Source organism: Chrysemys picta, chromosome 13, assembly GCF_011386835.1.
Source record: "Chrysemys picta bellii isolate R12L10 chromosome 13, ASM1138683v2, whole genome shotgun sequence".
Lineage (NCBI taxonomy): Eukaryota > Metazoa > Chordata > Testudines > Emydidae > Chrysemys > Chrysemys picta.
In genome coordinates this window covers 2,039,333-2,059,988 of record NC_088803.1, presented here as the reverse complement: position 1 = coordinate 2,059,988, position 20,656 = coordinate 2,039,333, and the positions used below count along the sequence as shown (strand labels likewise).

Here is a 20,656-nt window from a genome sequence, read left to right as displayed (position 1 = left end):
TGTAGTTTACTTATGTCAACTCCCAAATGAATGTTTGCTCCAATGCAAGATTTTCAGTCACTGATCCTCCCTCTTTTCCCGTGGAGACTAAAATTTTACACTGTTTGTTTCTCCTAACACACAGGCAGAAAATGAGGATCTAATTTTCAATTCCCAGGTGAAGTCTTTAAGCTGAGGATCAATGGTAATGAGGTGCCATATAAAGGTAACAATGATTGCCAGGTATAACACACCTTAAATCTTCAGTGTTCTGCAAACATTAACAACCAGAGTCTATCACTTTTACACAGGTCCATGCTAGAGTCCCATGTCCCAGGGTGTCCAGATGTCGTGTTTTTATAGGGACAGTCCCATTTTGGGGACTTTTTCTTATAGAAGCGCCTATTATCCCCCACCCCTGTCCCTGTCACCCTACCATATCCTTACATTGCAGAGCAGTTAGATGATCAGTGTTTGGTTGCACTTCTGTTGAGTTTTGCTGCAGTACTTAGTATTCACACCATACTAAGGATCTAATATACTGAGTGTCCAAGGAGAAGTGCAAGAAATCTGTAGCTGAAAGGTTTCCATTGTTGCTGGTTCTAAGATGAGTTATTTAAATGCATTTAAATCTGCCTAAAAGTAAAATATTCTCAACAGACATGTGGTGAAACTCATCTGTTTGTATTCAGTGTTTGCTTTTGCATGAGGCGTTGTATTCTAATCCTGATGCATTGAGAGAAGAGCATTTCCATAAATCATGAAATTCAAGGATGTGTTTAAAATAACCAGTTTGAATTTATCACCAGTTCAGTGCAATAGCTCTGTTCAGTTTTGAATTGCATAGCTAACATTTTCAGTGTATTTTCTTCAAAGAACCATCTTGCACTTTGCATGACTAGGTCTGAATTAAAGGTGGCCAAGCGATAACGTCTCAAGAAATTCTCATCAATAAGGAATATAATGTGTGTATATTGTGTTGAATTATGTTGCCATATTACAGAGAACAGAAAACACTTTGACTCTAAATGTTCATTCATCCAGACAGGTAAGAGTATATGGGATGGCAGACAGAGGTAGATGAGTGTTTAAGGGGAATTTGGACTGTATGGAAAACAAATTCTATTTTTCCAAAAAGAGAAAACAGATTTTATTTCACACTGAGACAACACTGAGATCGTTCAAACATTTCCATTAAAAACAGAGACCCAACCCAGAACTGTCAGGTGGCTGGAACACGGAGCTGACAAAGACAGCTTTAAGTCCCAGCTGTGAATAAGGCCGAACAAGGATTTGCACTTAAGTCTCCTATATCCCCTCAAAAGTGTCCTAACCACTAGGATACTGGCTCATATTAGGCCTTGATTTCTCCCTCTCTCTTGGTTTTGACCAGAAATTCCATCCAGGATCTGAGAAATCTTCCCCATGAAAATTTAATTGAGATGCTGCCAATAAAAAAAATCAGTTTTGTTTAAACGGCATTTTCTGACGAAGAAAATTTTCTGTCAAGAAATTCCTGACCACCTCCGATGAGGATGGATGGAGACCCTCATTCATCTCTTAGTCTATGAGAAGAAAGAGAAGGGTGTGTACTGGAAAAGTAGGTGGATGGATTGTGTGTGTATGGGGATAGACAGATTTGTGTTTTAGATTATCATATTTAAATAGTGTGGATCACACTGCAGCTGGTATAAATCCATGTAGTTCCACTGCAGTCAATGAAGGTGAAGGTCTAACCTATTTTTCTCCATAGCCAATAGCCATCCATTTACTGATAAGTATTGTCCCCTTTGAAGTTTACCTGCTTTCCCATCTGTGACCATGCTGAGCTCAACACCCCTGGATTGACCCGATGGCGAGGGAAATCCTGGTGGGAATCTGAAACAAAACTTTGGGGTGGAGAAAAGCTGGAGGCCCTGAAGCTCAAGAGAGAAAGGCAGAGATCTCAGCCATTCCCCCAGTCTGGGAAGTGCGGGATACATGAGATGACTTAGGACTACCTAAGCTTTAGGAGAAAAAAGATGTGTAGATACTGTTTGTGTTGAAACCCCTTTTATCTTTTTATGTTTCATTCCTACAGTTGAGTAGAGCAGGTCAGGAATTTCTCAGTGAAACAGCTTTTCATTGTAAAATTCCAAATTGTTGAAACCAAATCTTTTTGTGGGAAAGGGTTGGTTTCCACAGAAGTTTTACTGGGAAGGTTTCTCAGGTCCAGGATGAAATTTCTGGCTGAAACCGCAGAACAGGAGACATCAGGCTGAGAATTGGCAGGTGTTTAGGGCACTCGGTTGGGATGTGGGACACCCAGGTTCAAGTTTTTGCTCTGGCTCATTTGGAGAAGGGGTTTGAACCAGGTACTCTTACATCTAAGGTGAGGGCATTAACCACTGGTGTACACAGCCTCTCTCTTTTATCCAAAGTGGAACACTTCCAACAGGAGAGACAGGTCTATCACTCACTGTCCGTCTGTTTTTGTTTAGTTTAAAAAACAAATAAACCTGAAACATTGTGGCTTCATCTTTATATTGAGCAGGATTTTTTGTTAAATCCTGAAAATATTCATTTGATGGCAAAACAATGTCCTGCGCCGCTCTGCTGTTGATATTAAGGAGTACGTCATTTGGACGAGGCTGTTTTGAGTCACTGTGCACACACACACACACTGGTCACTAAATGGAAGGCTTGGAGGGGATGGGGTGATCCCTTGCATTATGGGGCTATCATGAGCAATGGGCTCTGCCTCCGGTTAGCCTTCGAGTTGTGGTTGGGTGGCTTCTTGAGTGTCTTCCTGCAGACCATCCTGGTTTGCCAACTCCCCTTCTGTGGCCCAAACCTCATTAACCACTTCTACTGTGACGTGGCCCCATTGCTGAAGTTGGCTTGTGCCAACACCCTCTTCATAGAGCAGGTAGTGTTTGCAGTGGCTGCCTTAGTTCTCTTGAGCTCCTTCTCCTTCACCACAATATGGTATGTTTTCATCATATTGGCTGTATTGCAGATCCCTTCCAACAGTGGGAGGCAGAGGGCATTTTCCACCTGTGCCTCCCATCTCACGGTGGTCTCCATACTGTACGGGACCGTCATCTTCATGTACGTGAGGCCAAAAGTGAACTCCTCACTGGAGCTGAACAAGGTGGTTTCAGTGCTGAACACGGTCATCACTCCCCTCCTGAACCCCTTTATCTACACGCTGAGGAACAAGGAAGTCCAAGAGACCTTGAAAAAAGCAGTGTGTACAAAAAAGTGCTTGACGAAGAATGAGAAGGCAAGATGCTCAGCTGGTATAAACTAGTTTCGCTTCATTGGACTCAATGGCACCAGACCACAAGCGATGTAAATCATAGATTCCCAGGCCAGAAGGGACTTTTGTCATCATTTAGTCTGACCCCTTGTATAACTCAGGCCGGAGAATTTCTGCAAAATAATTCCCATAGCAGATGATTTAGACAAATATCCAATCTTGATTCAAAAATTGTCATTGATGGTGAATCCACCAAGACCCTTGGCAAATTGTTCTAATGGCTAATTATGCTCACGGTTAAACACGTATGCCTTATTTCTTCTTCTTGTTTCAACTCAAGAGATAGCCTCTCCACCCCCAAGGATACCTGAAAGAGACTTGGAAGATGGTAAGGTGATAGGGAATAGCCAGCATGGATTTGTAAAGAACAAATCATGTCAAACCAATCTGATAGCTTTCTTTGATAGGATAACGAGTCTTGTGGATAAGGGTGAAGCGGTGGATGTGGTATACCTAGACTTTAGTAAGGCATTTGATACAGTCTCGTATGATATTCTTATCGATAAACTAGGCAAATACAACTTAGATGGGGCTACTATAAGGTGGGTGCATAACTGGCTGGATAACAGTACTCAGAGAGTAGTTATTAATGGTAGTAGCTATCTCCCCCATCCTGCCTAATGCTGGCTACCCACTGCAGCCCGTTCCCAGGAGCCTGGCGCACCCAGTTCATCCAGTAGCTGCTGAAAGTGAACCCTACCTCTGCACATAAACACCTCTAGAGGAAATGGACGAGGGCACAGACCGCAGGTGAGGGAGCCAACGCTGCATATTAAACTAATGTATCACATGCCTCTGCATTTCATCACATCAGTGACACCTCCATGAGTGTGCGTCTCTGGATGTAGAGCAGTGTGTGTGCCCCTTCTTATAAATCCCTTGTGGACACAGTAAACATGTTCGTACGTAATATATGTGAATATTTCTTTAATGTGTGTATGACTCCTCTTACTAGTACTACTAGATCTTCTCCCTTCTGGCTCCTCCTCTGATGTCACCCACCACCGCCAGGCTCCATGTTCCAGGCTCCCCACTGCTTGGCTTCTTGTTCCACTCTCTTAGCCCAGCCAATCCCAGTTTTCTCCCTGAACCCCAGATTCTCATCAGATGTGTTTTCCCTCCTCACGGAACACTATCCCCGTTCCCCACTGGCTCCAGGCCCTTTGTCCCAGACTCTTTATCCAGCCAGTCTGAAACCCCCACAACCTCATTCCTGGTATCTGATCTCCCTGTTTCCTCATCAGGTCCCAATCCCAGTTTCTTTGTCAACCCGTCTTCCCCACTCAGCTCCCAACCCCAATCTCTCCCCTCAGCTCTCAGATCCAGTCTCCTTTCCAAAATGATCCCAGTCTCTCTCCCCTACCCCCAACTTTCCAGGCCCAGCTCTGCCCCCAACTCCCAGGCCCTGTTTCTATTCCCACCCACCCCAGTTCCAGTCTCCATGTCCCTGTCCACTGCATTCCCTTGGCCATGGTCTTGATCTTCTCCCCTACGCATTTGACTCAGATGGCATCCTCCTCCAGTGGTGTCTGAGCCTTGCGGGAGGTGTGAGGGATATCCATGAGAGCACAGGAGAGATGGGCTTCCTGCTGTCCGTTCTGGTGCTGGACCGGAGTTGGAACAGATTGTTAATCATAAGGAGTAAACACATGTTTTGGGAGACCACTGAAAATGAAGTGAGCAAGTGAGGGTTAGATTGTTATGGCCGTCAAACAACCCCCCAACCTCCTGAAAATCATCATCAGAAGCACGTTCACACGGATCAGGACACACCAACTCAAAGCAGCACCATACTCTGCCCGAACAACAGACGCAAAACCTTCAGCCATATCTCTACTGCAACAATGATCAATGTTCCCCACAACGTATCTTTTGAGATTCATAGGTGCTACACACAACTTGTGGTGTACCTCATCCAGTGCAGAAAATATCCAGACAACAACACTGTGGGTGAAACCAGACAATCACGATGCTCTCGGCTGAACTCACACAGAAAAATGGACAAAACCCATAAGTGAACACTTTTCACAATGTAATCAATCCAATTCCAATCTGTCAGTACTCACCCTTCCAAAGGCAAACCTGGGAACTTAAATTCATAACTCTGCTAGACACTAAATATCATGGACTCCACAGAGACACTGGTCTTATGGCTCATTATAACAATTTGTAACACACCCCACTGCCTGATGATCCTTAATTTCCCACTCAAATTTAAGTGGTCTCCTATAGCATGCGTAAACCCCTTAGGCTTAAAAACCTGTCCCAACTTGTATTTAGCTCAGACGCTCTGCTTTCCTTCCCCAGACCTGAAGAAGAGCTCTGTGAAGCTCAAAAGCTTGTCCCTTCCACCGAGAGAAGTTGGTCCAAAAAAAGATATTGCCTCACCCATCTTGTCTCTCTCATATCCTGGGACCAACAGGGCTACAACACCACTGCAAACAGACAGACCGAGAGATAAGGCACGGAATAGAACTTGCTCCCACAAGCCATAATAGTAGCTAGCATCCTCATTTCATTCAAACAAAATGAAAAATTTGATCTAATTAAAGAGGAAGACTGACTAGATGATCCAGTCATGCCAAGTGCTAACTAGAGCTGCCTGGAAAAACAAGGACACATTTGGACAAAATTGCTGGGGAGTGGGGAGGGGGCAGGGGGGGTGTTTCCTCTTGTTCACTGAAAAATGTTTTGATGGAACTTTTTTTCAACCCGCTCTGGTGCTCAGCCCTTCCTAAAAGGTGACAAGCGAGTGAAGAACCAGGCCACATGTCTGTCGAGCATTGAACAAAGGGTAAAGTTATGGACTTCCCGCTCCACACATCTCCCATGATCCACTGCAACAGCTCAGCCACAGGGAGAGACCACAGTGCACCATGGGAGATGTAGTCTGGCCAGCGAGGAAGGCCAACGGAGGAGAATGAAATATGTGGGACTTGGAAATGCAGTTCCCATGGGATACAGCAGCAGCTCTGACAGACACAGAGGTCAATGTCACGAAACATTCAGTTTGGGGTCAATAAATGGAAATGTAACATTTTGATTCCAGAATGTAGAAATTCTTTGAAGTTCACATATCTGTTGTGCATTGTTGTTGCTTTTTGAGGGGGGGCATAGAACGTGGGAGTTAACGTCTTGTTCTGTGTAAAGTTTTCATATATCAATTTAACTATAGTGCCTTCACTTGAGTTCCTCTTGATTTTGCACCAGCATAAGTGAGAATAAATTTGGGTCCGCTGATTTCATTAGTTACTCCTAATTCATAGTGTGTTGTGTGAGCGGAACACCAAGCCTCGTGGCTTTCCATGGTGTTACTCCTGATTTACACCAGGATGAGTGAGAGGAGAATATGGTCCACTGACCTCAGAGGAGTCACTCCGGATTAACACCAAGGTGAGCCCCCGAAGAATCAGCCTCCTGAACTGCAATGGGATTACTGCTGATTTAGACTGGGGCGAGTGAGAAGAGACCTAGACCCACCATAACTGTACACGTGGAGTGAGGGAGAGGAAATGTAGCCATACAGAAAGCTATTCAAATGTCATTCCCATTAGACTTCAGTGGTTTAACGTTCGCTTTACACCAGTGCGACCCCATTGGGCTAGACCCGCAGCTGACAACTCTGTGTTGCGTCACTGAAATCACTATCTAGGGATCTGGCCAGTTGATTTTGTGTTACGCCGGGTATATCCTGACATGATTTTTTTCTCCAGAGTTCAAATTTCATTGAATTCAGTTACTCGTCCTGGACAAATAGCCACCGATCGATCCTCACAGCGATTCACCACACCCAATAGTGTCATTAATAAATGTGATTATCCCCCACCTTACAGATAGGGAAGCCTAAGAAAAGAGGTCACAGAGGAGATTCTGTGCGGGCATTTTGTTGCATAACTGTCTTCAGCGAGGTTTCTTGTACCTTCATCGAATGCAGTAGGTACTGGTCACTGTCAGGGACAGGACAGTGGAGAAGGCGGACGACTGATCACATCAAGTGTCGCAATGCCCGTATTCCACAAAGATCTCCTTTGAGGATAGAAACTTTTCTGTCTCCAACACCTTCCCATTGAGTTCCCCTCTCTGTTATACCCGTTGAATGTAAGGACTAAAAATAACTATATTATTAACTCTACCTTCACAACAGTTGAAAATTCCCATCAGCGGTATTCTCCAGGGAGACTTTTCTCCCTCATGTAATAAAACAGGGCAGACATTTGCCTTTTGGTAACAGATCCAAGCCAACTCTGCCAGGCCAGTGATCAGAATTTTTGTTGGGGAGTGACTGGTAGGAATATAAATCTCTTTCCTGAGATCTGTGAAGAATTTGGGGATCAGAGACAGACTGTAGAATCTGTATCCTGGGTCTCCGAAAGGCTGCTTGAAGAGGTCACCCCAGCGATCTCAAGTTTTTCTTATACCAGTTTTGGAGGAAAGACAAACTCTCTTATCAAATTTCCAGAAGGCAAAAGACGATGTAAGATTATGTATGTTCTCATTCCAATTCACCTCTGTCTAATAAATATTTTCTCCTTACACTACAGTACCTACTAGGGCTGGTAGAAAAATTTCTGTCAACATTTAGTTGATGGAAAATTGGGTTCTCAAGGAAAGAATCATTTTCACAAGATGTGTCCAATTTTGCTAAAAAAAAATCAGTATTTCATTGGAAAACAAATAAAAAAAACAACCCCAAACTATTTAAAAAATCATATTATGGGTTGAATAATTTTCAGTTTGGGCTTTAAATTTGGGGATTTATAACTTTGTCAGCCAAAAACATTTGGTTTTAGGAATTTTAGTGAAAATGTTTGTTTGGTAGTTTTTTGAGCAGCCACTGTAGTGAATAACATAGAGCAGAACCATTGTCTTTCTATGAGACATGCCCTAACCGGGCAGTTTTAGACTGTAGAACACTCTGGATTTATTCAGGACTAGCCAGAATGGAGGTGGCTGGTATCTCTGAAGATTTATGTGAATTTGTGTCTCCGCATTTGCTCACTGTATAAGCAGTCCTCTAATCAGTGGTTCTCAAACTAGGGTCGTCACTTGTTCAGGGAAAGCCCCTGGCGGGCCGGACCGGTTTGTCTACCAGATGCGTCCGCAAGTTTGGCTGATCGCTCCCACTGGCCGCGCCTCGCCGCTCCAGGTCAATGGGGGCTGCGGGAAGCGGCGCGGGCCGAGGGATGTGCTGGCCGCCCTTCCTGCAGCCCCCATTGACCGGGAGCGGTGAACCACGGCAAGTGGGAGCCGCGATCGGCAGAATCTGTGGACGCAGCAAGTAAACAAACCGTCCCGGCCCACCAGGGGCTTTCCCTGAATAAGCGGCAGCCCTAGTTTGAGAACCACTGCTCTAGATTATTGTTAATTAAAGTTTGGAGGCAAGTCACTTCAAACACGCCTCCACCCCCGCAAACAAACACACTTTGTCTGGCTTATCTGTGTATCTATCTACCTCTGCATATTCATTCATTCGTTTCTCAGAGTGCTTTCTCAGTTCTAGAAGATATAAGAAAACTTATTATATATGAGTTTACAGTTTGAGCCGAGTACAACAAAAAAATTTTTCTCACAGATCTGAAGAAGGAATAAGCAAGCACTAAAACTAATACAGTAATGCTTAACTAAACACTTGTATACTGCTCTTTACTAACATAGACACTGGTATAACAATCAGCTCTCCGTGTGTCAAGGAGATGTGTTTGCCTTTACTCGTGAGTGTGTACAGAAAGCTGTCAATGGTCTCAGAGCATTGGGAAGACATTAAATCCGTATGTTTATTAGTACATGACAAGCCACTTTACAAGGCCCCATTGTTCTCATTTTACAGCTGCAGAAACCGAGGTACAGAGCTACATGGCTTTCTCAATGTCACATTGAGTCAGGAATCGAACCCCGCTTTTGTGACTCCCAGATTTCACCCAAAGCCCTAGAGTACACAGGAGTAGACAGCATAACAGTGGAGAATCAAGGTACCAGCCCGGCTAGAGGTTCGGCGTTACAGTATCTATGTTGATGGTTTTGGCAGGAGAAAGGTCAGATGCCTGGTGTCATAACTATAAAGGGAAGGGTAACAGCCCTCCTGTGTACAATACTGTGGAATCTCTCCTGGCCAGAGACTCCAAAGTCCTTTTGCCTGTAAAGTGTTAAGAAGCTCAGGTAACCTGGCTAACACCTGACCCAAAGGACCAATAGGGGGACAAGATACTTTCAAATCTCGGTGGGAGGAAGGCTTTTGTTTGTGCTCTTTGTTTTGGGGGTTGTTCGCTCTTGGGACTAAGAGGGACCAGACATCATCCAGGCTCTCCAAATCTTTCTGAACAAGTCTCTCATATTTCAAATTTGTAAGTAAACAGCCAGACAAGGCGCGTTAGTTTTATCTTTGTTTTCTCAACTTGTAAATGTACCTTTTGCTAGAGTGTTTATCTCTGTTTGCAAAAAGAACAGGAGTACTTGTGGCACCTTAGAGACTAACACATTTATTAGAGCATAAGCTTTTGTGGACTGCAGCCCACTTCTTCGGATGCATATAGAATGGAACATATATTGAGGAGATATATATACACACATACAGAGAGCATGAACAGGTGGGAGTTGTCTTACCACCTCTGAGAGGCCAATTAAGTAAGAAAAAAAAAACTTTTGAAGTGATAATCAAGATAGCCCAGTACAGACAGTTTGATAATAAGTGTGAGAGTACTTACAAGGGGAGATAGATTCAATGTTTATAATGGCTCAGCCATTCCCAGTCCTTATTCAATCCTGCTTTGATTGTATCTAGTTTGCATATCAGTTCCAGCTCAGCAGTCTCTCGTTGGAGTCTGGTTTTGAAGTTTTTCTGTTGTAAGATAGCCACCCGCAGGTCTGTCACTGAATGACCAGACAGGTTAAAGTGTTCTCCCACTGGTTTTTGAGTATTATGATTCCTGATGTCAGATTTGTGTCCATTAATTCTTTTGCATAGAGACTGTCCGGTTTGGCCAATGTACATGGCAGAGGGGCATTGCTGGCACATGATGGCATATATCACATTGGTAGATGTGCAGGTGAACGAGCCCCTGATGGTATGGCTGATGTGATTAGGTCCTATGATGATGACACTTGAATAGATATGTGGACAGAGTTGGCATCGGGCTTTGTTACAAGGATAGGTTCCTGGGTCACTGTTTTTGTTCAGTGATGTGTGGTTGCTGGTGAGTATTTGCTTTAGGTTGGGGGGTTGTCTGTAAGCGAGGACAGGTCTGTCTCCCAAGATCTGTGAGAGTAAAGGATCATCTTTCAGGATAGGTTGTAGATCTCTGATGATGCGCTGGAGAGGTTTTAGTTGGGGGCTGAAGGTGACAGCTAGTGGTGTTCTGTTATTTTCTTTGTTGGGCCTGTCTTGTAGGAGGTGACTTCTGGGTACTCGTCTGGCTCTGTCAATCTGTTTTTTCACTTCAGCAGGTGGGTATTGTAGTTTTAAGAAAGCTTGATAGAGATCTTGTAGGTGCTTGTTTCTATCTGAGGGATTGGAGCAAATGCGGTTATATCTTAGAGCTTGGCTGTAGACAATGGATCGTATGGTGTGTCCTGGATGGAAGCTGGAGGCATGTAGGTAAGTGTAGCAGTCAGTAGGTTTCCGGTATAGGGTGGTATTTATGTGAACATCGTTTATTAGCACAGTAGTGTCTTTGTTTGCGGTAGCTTTGAACTTAAGGCTAGAGGGGGGTCCTCTGGGCTCTTTGAATCTGATTACCCTGTAAAGTTATTTTCCATCCTGATTTTACAGAGATGATTTTTACCTTTCTTTCTTTAATTAGAAGCCTTCTTTTTAAGAACCTGATTGATTTTTCCTTGTTTTAAGATCCAAGGGGTTTGGATCGGTATTCACCAGGGAATTGGTGGAAGAGTCTCCCAAGGCTATCCAAGGAGGGAAAGGTTTTTTGGGGGAAGACAGAGTTTCCCAAATAACTCATAAATCGTTTGGGTGGTGGCAGCAAAAGCAGATCTAAGCTGGTAGAGAAGCTTAGAAGTTTTCATGCAGGTCCCTACATCTGTACCCTAAAGTTCAGAGTGGGGAAGGAACCTTGACACCTGGAAAAGCAAAGATCCTGGAAAAAGTCATCCATGGCTGCATTTAAACAGCAACAACATTACAATGACACCACAAAACCCCAAATTGCCTTTTTCATGTCATATTCCATAGGTTATATTCATTTAATTATATGTCTTGATAGAGCCCATGGCAGACATGGAGAGATGGACTGGAGACTGGAGAAATCAAACGTCTATCACAGAATTCATCCTGCTGGGATTCGGGGATCTCCCTGAACTGCAGACTCCTCTCTTCCTGATGTTCCTGGTGATCTACGTTGTGACCGTGGCAGGGAACATCCTCATTGTTGCGCTAGTTGTGGCTGATCAACATCTTCACACCCCCATGTACCTCTTCCTGGGGAACTTGTCCTGCTTGGAGACCTGCTACAGCTCCACCATCCTGCCCAGGATGCTGGCCAGTTTCCTGACTGGGGACAGGACCATTTCTGTCCCTGGCTGTGTAGCACAATTTGATTTCTTTGGTTCCCTGGTAGCTGTAGAATGTTGTCTATTATCAGCAATGTCTTATGATCGGTATTTAGCAATATGCAAACCACTGCATTATGCAGCCCTTATGAATGGCAGCGTCTGCTTCCGACTGGCAGCTGGGTCTTGGGTAAGTGGGTTTGTGGCTTGCACCGTCACGGCATGTTGGATATCACAAATGACTTTTTGTGGCCACGATGAAATTGACCATTTCTTTTGTGATTTCACCCCGTTAGTAAAACTGTCCTGCAGTGACACCCGCCTGATGGTTCTTGTGACCTTCCTGTTATCCTCCATATTAACACTGCCTCCCTTCCTATTAACCCTGGCATCCTATGTGTGCATCATCACCACCATCCACAGAATCCCTTCCACCACCGGCAGGCAAAAGGCCTTTTCCACCTGCTCCTCCCACCTCATTGTGGTGACACTCTACTATGGGACCCTGATCATTGTCTATCTGCTGCCAGACACCGACACGCTGAGAGACCTGCACAAAGCGCTGTCTCTCTTCTACACAGTCCTGACTCCCCTGGCCAATCCGCTCATCTACAGCCTGAGAAACAGAGAGGTGAAGGAGGCTCTGAGGAAAGCTGCTAGTGAGGCTGTGAATTTCAGAACAAATAGCAAACTATTTTGTATGTAGTTATTGTATGTTGCAATAAAGTCAAGATAATGGGAACTCATCTCATGGTGTGATGCTGTGAACCACAGCTCGTCCAGGCAGCCCTTACCCACTAGAGCAGTTCCGTTAAATACAACGGGACACTGCTGTCAGGAAGAGCTACCTGTATGAATAAGGGGAGGTGGGCCAAGCAATCCCCTAGATCTGCCTGGGGAAATGGAGCCAATGGGGCAGAACCCATCCACTTCCTACTGAACTCAACTGCATTTATTACCCACTGACATCAATGGTAGAAGCAGGGGGTTGGAAATGGTGAATTTCCCCACAGTGTGGAGGGTCTGTCTAAGACATATGTGTCACTCATTTCCACACCTCTGTTCAGCAGTGAAGTGTAAAAGAAGTGGCCTGTAGCCTTTGTGTAGACCAGGGATCGGCAACCTTTGGCATGCGGCTCACCAGGGTAAGCACCCTGGTGGGCCGGGCCGGTTTGTTTACCTGCCGCATCGGCAGGTTCGGCTGATCGAGGCTCCCACTGGCCTGGTTGGTTCCTGAGTTAGAGTTGTTATGGTGCAGTGTGTGGTTGCTGGTGAGAATATGCTTAAGCCTCGATGCCAACTCTGCCCACATATCTAAACCAGCAACACCATCCCAGGACCTAACCAGATCAGCTACAACATCACCGGCTCATTCACCTGCATGTCCACCAATGTTATATATGCCATCATGTGCCAGCAATGCCCCTTTGCTATGTACATTGGCCAAACTGGACAGTCACTATGCAAGAGGATAAATGGACACAAGTCAGATATCAGGAATGGCAATATACAAATACCTGTAGGAGAACACTTCAACCTCCATGGCCACACAATAGCAGATGTTAAGATAGCCATCTTGCAGCAAAAAAACTTCAGGACCAGACTCCAGAGAGAAACTGCTGAGCTCCAGTTCATTTGCAAATTTGACACCATCAGATCAGGATTAAACAAAGACTGTGAATGGCTATCCAACTACAGAAGCAGTTTCTCCTCCCTTGGTGTTCACATCTCAACTGCTAGCGGAGCACCTCACCCTCCCTGATTGAACTAACCTCGTTACCTCCATACTGATTTATACCTGCCTCTGGAGATTTCCATTTCTTGCATCTGAAGAAGTGAGGTTCTTACCCACGAATACTAATTGTGTGTGTCATAAATGCTAGCCAGGTAAATAGACAGTTTCTGTATATCACTATAGATTCTAATTCAGATATCAAAAGGAAATATTAATATTTAGATGAATTTTATGTGTAATAATGTCATTGTCTATAAGTCTCTTTGAAGTTTGTGATAAACTGCTTGGTGGATAAATTTCCCTGTGTTGATTTGTGTAACTGATTACTGGGGGTGTTTAGAAAACAGAAGATTACATGAAAAGCCTATTGTTTACCCAGGGCTCCATAAAAGGCCTGTGAGACCTGATCCTATTTATCTCAGATCTGCTTAAGGCTTCATGAGGGGAAGCGTAAGCTACAAGATTGAGCTCTCCAGTCCTAAACTGGATTCACCCTGAATATGGACATTGGACTATAACAGGGATCGGCAACCTTTGGCACGCGGATCCCCAGGGTAAGCACCCTGGCGGGCCGGGCCGGTTTGTTTACCTTTTGCGTGGGCAGGTTTGGCTGATCACAACTCCCACTGGCCGCGGTTCATCGCTCCAGGCCAATGGGGGCTGCCGAAAGCGGCACGGGCCGAGGGATGTGCTGGCCACCGCTTCCCGCAGCCCCCATTGGACTGGAGCAGCGAACCGCGGCCAGTGGGAGTCGCGATCAGCCGAACCTGCCCAGCCCGCCAGGGTGCTTACCCTGGCGAGCCGCGTGCCAAAGGTTGCCAATCCCTGGACTAACCTATGGACTAATTCTGAAAGAACTCTTTGCAACTACAAAGCTCAGCATCTCTACTATGTATCTGAACCTCAAGAATCGAACTCATGTCTGCATGTATTTGATTCCTATAACCAATTTTAACTCTCATCTTTCTTTCTTCCTTTTTACAAATAAACCTTTAGATGTTAGATACTAAAGGATTGGGAACAGTGTTATTTTGGGGTAAATTATATATTGACCTGGATATGCGGCTGGTCCTTTGGGATCAGAAGAACCTTTTATTTGATAAGCCTGGTTGTAAAGAACCACTGATCTCTGAATCCAGGGCTTTTGGTGATGATATAAGACTGGAATGCTTCAGGAAGCTGCTTTTCTGATTTCTTGTTAGCCAATATGGTGAGACAGAAGTTTAATTTTGTTGCGGGTTTGGTATATCTTATGGAAGAAATACCACCAGTATTTGGGGTGTATCTGCCTTATTTCTCGACAGCTTGTCCTGAATTTGGAATTCTTAGTCGTGACCCACTAAGGCACAGTTACACCATCCAATGACTTTGAGGATTTGTTACTACAGTCTAAGATATTCCAGGGTCCACTGGACCTCCCAACAGATGATCATATGCTGGCGTTTCCTGTGGGAGGTCATCCCATGGGGCCATTCCTTGGGCTCTTCCCACTTTTACGCAACCAGAGAATCGTTCATATTGTTGTTCTGGCCATACCTAATACCTTATGCACATGCACGAGAGTTTCAATCCTCTGTTCATTATTTGTCCTTTCACACCCCATGAATACTGGGGTGTCCTGTTTTTCATAGGTTGTTTCTTAGCTCCACTTATTCTCATTAGCATCTACACACAACATGTACCCTGTTGTCAGGACATTTCATGATGATACAATCAGATGTCTACTGATTTTGGACAATACGTTACTGTTTATGGCAATCTAGGGTCTTGTAGGGGACAGGTTGCGGAAGCTTGGCAAGGAGCTAAGTGGCGGACCGAGTATGTGACTGAATGCGAGCGGAAGATGCAGGCTGTGCAGTTGAAGGCCGTGCAATGAATCTTGCCCGGCAGATCCTGCCAAAATGTAGTTTAGTAGAGTTCAGCATGTTTTTGTCTGTAAACAAGTCAGCTTATATAATGAGTATGATTAATGAATGCAGTGAATGTAGCCAGCTGTTGACCCCATGTAACCTTGAGATAAGCGTGGGGGAATAGAGCATTGCAGCGGACTCCCTTCAGTGGAGTCCTGCCTGGCCAGCTGTCCTGGACGGTCAGAATCGCCCGCAGCCCCTCCGCGCGCCTCAGGGACTCCCCGCGCAGCTTGGAGTGTAAGTTCTTCCTTCAGTAAAGCCTTGCTTTTTACTCTCAGGCACTGAGTGTCATTCTTTCGCCGGTATCACGCCCCCCCCCCTTTGCAGGCACAGGTCTGGTCTACACTACAAAGTTAGGTCGATTTTACAAATGTCTAAACCTACATTTCACCCCACTGACATAGCTGCCCTGCTACACCATCTTAATCACTCCACCTCCACGAGCAGTGTAGAATCAACGTCACTGGAGATAGATTGGTGCAGTGTGAGTGTAGACACTGTGTTGCTTACATAGACTGTTACTGGCTCCCACAATGCCCCAAACTGACCGGCCAATCGATACAAGCCCTGCTGGGGGGGATGTGCAACACTGACACGAAGAGCAAAGTGTAGACACGCACAAGCAATGTAATTACTGTGGTGGCTATGCTCCAACATAGGTTAGATCGACTTAATATTGTAGTGTAGATGTAGCCTGGTTTTGTGTGGCATCACTTATTGGCACATCTTTTATAGTAATCTTGTGACCTAACTAGCATAGGGTTGTTCCGAGGTCACCCACTCATGTCAAGCATTTTTAAGCCTATGGCCTACTTTGGCTAAGCTTAAATCTTACAGGCCTCACCCCATAGGCCTTTCATTCCGTATATACCGAATACACACTTATAAATACTTGTCAATCTTTTACTCCTATAATCCTACAATTTAAATCGATGGAACATACATTGATTAGACATGAAAGAACAGACGAATTGACCACAAGCCCAAATAACGCAATGATAAGTAAATAATAAAATACACTAATTGGCTACAACTGCCAAAACACACACACACATACACGCACACCAATCTGAGGGCTGAATTCCCACTGATCAGTCTGACAGTGTGACAGACTCAAATCCATTATCTCGGCAGTATGACAAGTTAGAAGCTGCCTTTTTCTTTACAAGAAAACAAACTTCTGTATGTTGTTTGCATCAGTTTGCCAATACAATCCCCTCTGAGATTTCTTAGCTGGTTCTATTATCTCCCAGGGGTGTTGCCAGTCTCCCAGTGAAAGAACACTCCCCAATATTATTCATAAAGGGAGTGAAGACCAGCCTTGAGAAGGAGAAATGTTTGTTTTCTTTTGTTGTAAGATCACAACATTCAAGTTTCAACTGCAGCAGAAAGGTAAATCTTTCAGATGTAAATCGTTAGGCTTAATGTAGCAAACCACGACATTTTATTTTATTTTGTCTTATATTTGTTTACATTCTTTATGCTGGAAAAAATTCTCATAGGAAAACGAATATAATAGGACAAATATTTTTCTTATTATATGAAAGAAATTAATTACACTTATGTTACAACAGATCTTTGTTTGCTACATGCCTAATACCCTGTGAAGGAAATGATTAAAACATGATAACTACACAGTGTCAGTTCCTCAGAATTCTGGTTTGGTGGCTTATTTATCTTTGATTCATTTGGATGTCTCATTCCAACAAACCATGTAGGCAGCTTTGAAAAATGTTATCCTAAGTAGGAAAGGTTTTTTTCTCCTTTTAGCTCATCCTCAAGTCTCTGACTCTTTTCACATTTAAGTGACTTTGGAAGACACAATTTATGTCATTCTACCTCAGGGAATCTTGCCGATGTTAACTTCCTTTTGCCAAGTTGTTGTCTGCATTGGCTGAGATTTGCAAAGCCCCCGAGACAATACAGATGTCCATTAAAATTCATAGTAGTTAGGCAAGAAGATTCCCTAGGTGAGCATGAAAACCAAACCTTTTCATTATATCTTCTGTGACAAGGGATCTTAAATTTTTACATGCTAGGGCTCGAGTCTCCATCCTGGGAACATCCTGGAATCCTCCTCCCGGCTAGTTGGGATGTAGCAAGAAACCCTTCCCATTTAGCAATATGGGAATGGCGGAGACAGGGGAGTCTTAGTCCAGGGATAGGAAAGGTCGCTCAATAGATAAGAGAGCATCTTATGATTTGGGAGATGTGGAATTCAGCACCTTCCTCAGACACAAACTTCCTGTGTGATCTTGGGAAAGTCACTTTGTCTAAGCTGTGCCCGAGTTCCCATCTGTAAAATTTAGATAATACCTCACATGTGTGCTGTGAGAATCCACCAATATTAGTGAGGATCTGTGATACCAGAGTGATGAGGCCCATGTAATTCCTTTATACCAGGGGTGGTCCATTTTTTTTTGTCAAGGTCAAAGTTTCTTGGTCAAGGTATAGTCAAGGTTCACATGCCAGAGAAAATAATAACAAAATAACAATAATAATAATGACAGGTTTCAGAGTAGCAGCCGTGTTAGTCTGTATCCGCAAAAAGAAGAACAGGAGTACTTGTGGCACCTTAGAGACTAACAAATTTATTAGAGCATAAGCTTTCGTGGACTACAGCCCACTTCTTCGGATGCATAATAATAATAATAAGTAAATAAAAAGATTTTGGGGTGCGTTCATAAGTATCTTGTGGTCTGGATTTGGCCCACAGTCTACCTATTGACTGTATAGTGTCTAGACAAAAGGGTAACATTTCTGTAAATAGTTGGTGACCTCTCTAGTTGTGTTCTAAGAAAGCAATGGGAGGAGCTGTACGTATATAGCCAGGCTTTGCTTGTTTGTGAATATTGAGCAAAGACAATTATGTGGGGACCAGCTCTTTCCCCAAGTTTAATTTGTTATATAAGCAGCAATAGACACAACAAACTAGTTAGACTGGGAAACGATGTTCTCTGCCAATCTCAGAAATTCTCTATCTCCTTCATTACCTTGTGAGCTTACCATATTCTTTTTGAGTGAACATCTTTTCTGTCTCATAGGCCTCCAGAACATTGTGGTTGAATACATCAACCTGATAGATAAAGGTTCATGCTCTTATTTTATATTGTTGCTCTTTTTACAGGAGAATCGGAAATGGAGGAAGCAAATGAAACCACGGTGGCTGAGTTTATTCTGTTGGGGTTTTCTGGAGTTGGTGACCAACTTCAGATGTTCCTCTTCTTTGTTCTTTCACTGACCTACTTGGTCACACTAACGGGTAATTCATTAATCATGTTCATAGTGTGGGTGGATCACCGACTCCACACCCCCATGTACTTTTTCATCAGCAATCTGTCCTTCTTGGAGATCTGGTTCACCTCAGTCACAAACCCAAAGATGCTTTTAAACTTTCTCTCAGGAAACAAAACCATCTCATTCCTTGCCTGCATGGCCCAGTCCTACTTCTATTTCGCCCTCGGGTCTACAGAGTTCACCCTTCTCGTGGTCATGTCCTTTGACCGCTATATTGCCATCTGCCACCCATTGCGATACGCTGCCATCATGAAACAGAGACTCTGCATTCAACTAGTTTTTGTTTCTTGGGTGGGAGGTTTCCTGATTATAAGTTTACGGATAGTCCTGGTGTGCAAGCTGAGATTTTGTGGGCCGAATGTGATCAACCATTTCTTTTGTGACAGCACCCCGCTTTTCCAACTCTCCTGCACCGATACCCAACTAATTAAGAGGGCGGATTCCATTTTGCTGTCAGCCATAGTGTTGACTTCATTATGTTTAACCACGATCTCGTACACTTGCATCTTCTACTCTATACTGAGAATCCCATCTGCCACGGGGAGGCAGAAAGCCTTTGCCACCTGCGCTTCCCATCTTACTGTTGTAATGCTGATCTACGGGAGCTGTATTTTTATGTACGCCAGACCCATCCATGGCTACTCCTTGGATCACAACAAAGTCGTGTCAGTGCTGAACACTGTTGTGACCCCGCTCCTCAATCCCTTCATCTACAGCCTAAGAAACAAGAGTGTTAAGCTTGCATTGAGAGATGCCTTCAGTCGCAGCAAGGCGAAGTTGTTCCCAAAGTTACAATGTGCTTCTTGATGGAGATAAGAACAACAAAAACACAGTGGAAGAGGAGACGTCAGTCTTTCAACAGACTCTGCGAAATAGCCTCTTCTCCATCTGTATAGTTTTAAAATCAAAGTTCACTCAAATCTATTGTTCAGGGAATTAATCTGAATAGCATGATGGTTAGAGTGATGTTGTGGGAGGTGAGAGACTCAGGTTCCTTTTTTGGTCTGATTTGGAGACAGGATTTGAACCTGTGTTTTTCATATTCCCTGCAGCCCCCTCCCGCTCTAGGCTTGTGGAGTTAAATCAGAACGTAAGAGCTGCCACAGTGGGTCCAATCAATGGTCCATCTAGTCTAGTCTCCTGGCTCTAACCGTGGCCTGTAACAAAGCTTCTGGGGGAATGTACAGAACACGGCAATTTTGCAGTGATCCACACCTGGCTTCTGTTTAGGATCACCCCAAGCATGGGGTTGCATCCCTGAGCATCTCGGCTAATATCCACTGATGGCCCTGTCCTCCATGATCTTCTCTAGATCTTTTTTCCAACCCATTTGTACCTTTGTCTAGCCCAACATCCCATCGGCAAGAAGTTCCGCATGTGAATTGTGTGAAAAAGTACTTCCTCTTGTTGTATTAACTTGCTGCCTATTAATGTCTTTAGGTGTCCTCTGATATTTGTATCATGGGAATGAGGATATAACACTTCTCTATTGACTTTTTCCGCATCATTCATGACTTTATACAACCCTATCATATCCTCCTTTCCTTGGACATCTTTGTTGGCCTCCTCTGAAACTTTTGCAGTTCCACTATAACCTTTTCAAAATGGGGCAACCAGAGCTGATCACAGTATTTACGGTGTGGGCGTACCATGGATTTATATAGTGGCATTATGATTTTTTTTTGTTTCATTATCGATCCCTTTCCTATTGGTTCCTAGCCTTCTGTCAACTATTTTTTTTTAAATCCACTACTGTGCACTGAGCTGACGTTTTCAGAGAAATATCTGTGGAGTCCTGAAGGTCTTTTTCTTTAGTGCTAACAGCTCAATAGCCTAAAATCTGAAGTTAAATTAAAGACTTTCACCTGCTCTGTCAGTAGACACAGAATATTAGATACAGAGTAGAGGTTTCTCAGGTGCAGAATGGAATGGACA

At 44.1% G+C, this 20,656-nt stretch overlaps 3 protein-coding genes across 3 annotated transcripts; all 3 read left to right on the top strand.

The window, feature by feature from the left end:
• The first annotated feature begins 1,831 nt into the window (after positions 1-1,831).
• LOC101950272 (olfactory receptor 6X1-like) lies at positions 1,832-4,579 on the top strand. Its single transcript, XM_065566506.1, has 2 exons — positions 1,832-1,849; positions 2,660-4,579. The coding sequence occupies exons 1-2, from the start codon at positions 1,832-1,834 to the stop codon at positions 3,269-3,271; spliced, it is 630 nt and encodes a 209-aa protein (XP_065422578.1). The 3' UTR covers positions 3,272-4,579.
• A 4,534-nt stretch (positions 4,580-9,113) lies between these two features.
• LOC101950579 (olfactory receptor 5B21-like) lies at positions 9,114-13,810 on the top strand. The gene is made up of 2 exons (XM_024112710.3): positions 9,114-9,249; positions 11,494-13,810. Exon 2 carries the CDS (start codon positions 11,499-11,501, stop codon positions 12,483-12,485), a length of 987 nt encoding a protein of 328 aa, XP_023968478.2. The 5' UTR covers positions 9,114-9,249; positions 11,494-11,498; the 3' UTR covers positions 12,486-13,810.
• A 4,752-nt stretch (positions 13,811-18,562) lies between these two features.
• LOC101950854 (olfactory receptor 6E1-like) lies at positions 18,563-19,528 on the top strand. Its single transcript, XM_005312269.2, has one exon. The coding sequence runs from the start codon at positions 18,563-18,565 to the stop codon at positions 19,526-19,528; it is 966 nt and encodes a 321-aa protein (XP_005312326.2).
• The last annotated feature ends 1,128 nt before the right edge of the window (positions 19,529-20,656 follow it).

What these genes read in the sequence shown, in the direction of transcription:
- LOC101950854 (XM_005312269.2), top strand. Translation starts at nt 18,563, where the DNA reads ATGGAGGAAGCAAATGAAACCACGGTGGCTGAGTTTATTCTGTTGGGG.
- LOC101950579 (XM_024112710.3), top strand. Translation starts at nt 11,499, where the DNA reads ATGGCAGACATGGAGAGATGGACTGGAGACTGGAGAAATCAAACGTCT.